The sequence below is a fragment of the Bison bison genome, unplaced genomic scaffold (assembly GCF_000754665.1).
Source record: "Bison bison bison isolate TAMUID 2011002044 unplaced genomic scaffold, Bison_UMD1.0 scf7180017864289, whole genome shotgun sequence".
Lineage (NCBI taxonomy): Eukaryota > Metazoa > Chordata > Mammalia > Artiodactyla > Bovidae > Bison > Bison bison.
In genome coordinates this window covers 7,053,569-7,053,933 of record NW_011494861.1, presented here as the reverse complement: position 1 = coordinate 7,053,933, position 365 = coordinate 7,053,569, and the positions used below count along the sequence as shown (strand labels likewise).

General features: G+C 68.5%; 1 protein-coding gene across 1 annotated transcript in view; it reads right to left on the bottom strand.

Annotated features, from left to right (window-relative positions):
* PLEKHG5 (pleckstrin homology domain containing, family G (with RhoGef domain) member 5) overlaps positions 1-365 on the bottom strand; it is a 35,732-nt gene that overhangs the window by 3,060 nt on the left and 32,307 nt on the right. The window contains exon 15 of the mRNA XM_010850198.1: positions 147-284. Within this exon, the coding sequence (XP_010848500.1) occupies positions 147-284 (138 nt within the window). The remainder of the gene's footprint in view (positions 1-146; positions 285-365) is intronic.

Below are 365 nucleotides of genomic sequence, written 5' to 3'. Positions count from 1 at the left end.
GGGGGGGGCAAGAGAGGTCAAGGTCTGACCCCTCATCTCAGCTGGGAGATCTCAGATGAGATTCCCAGTATAGCTCCCATCTGCCAGTGTGGCCCTTCCCCGCCCCCAGCAGGGCCAAGGACCCCCACACAGACGGAGGCACCCACCTTGTCCACCTCGTCGTTGCTGCCCTCCACCACCTCGTAGGCGTCGATGCGACTCACCACGGCCGCCAGCCGCTGCCGCTCCTGGCGCTGCCGCATGCACGCGTTCACGTGGTGGATGAAGCGCTCCACCGAGCCGATCTAGGGCGGGCGGGCCAGGGCAGCTCAAGGACCGGGTCAGGAGGGGCCGCCAGCCAGAGGGAGGGACCCTGCCCGCGACCC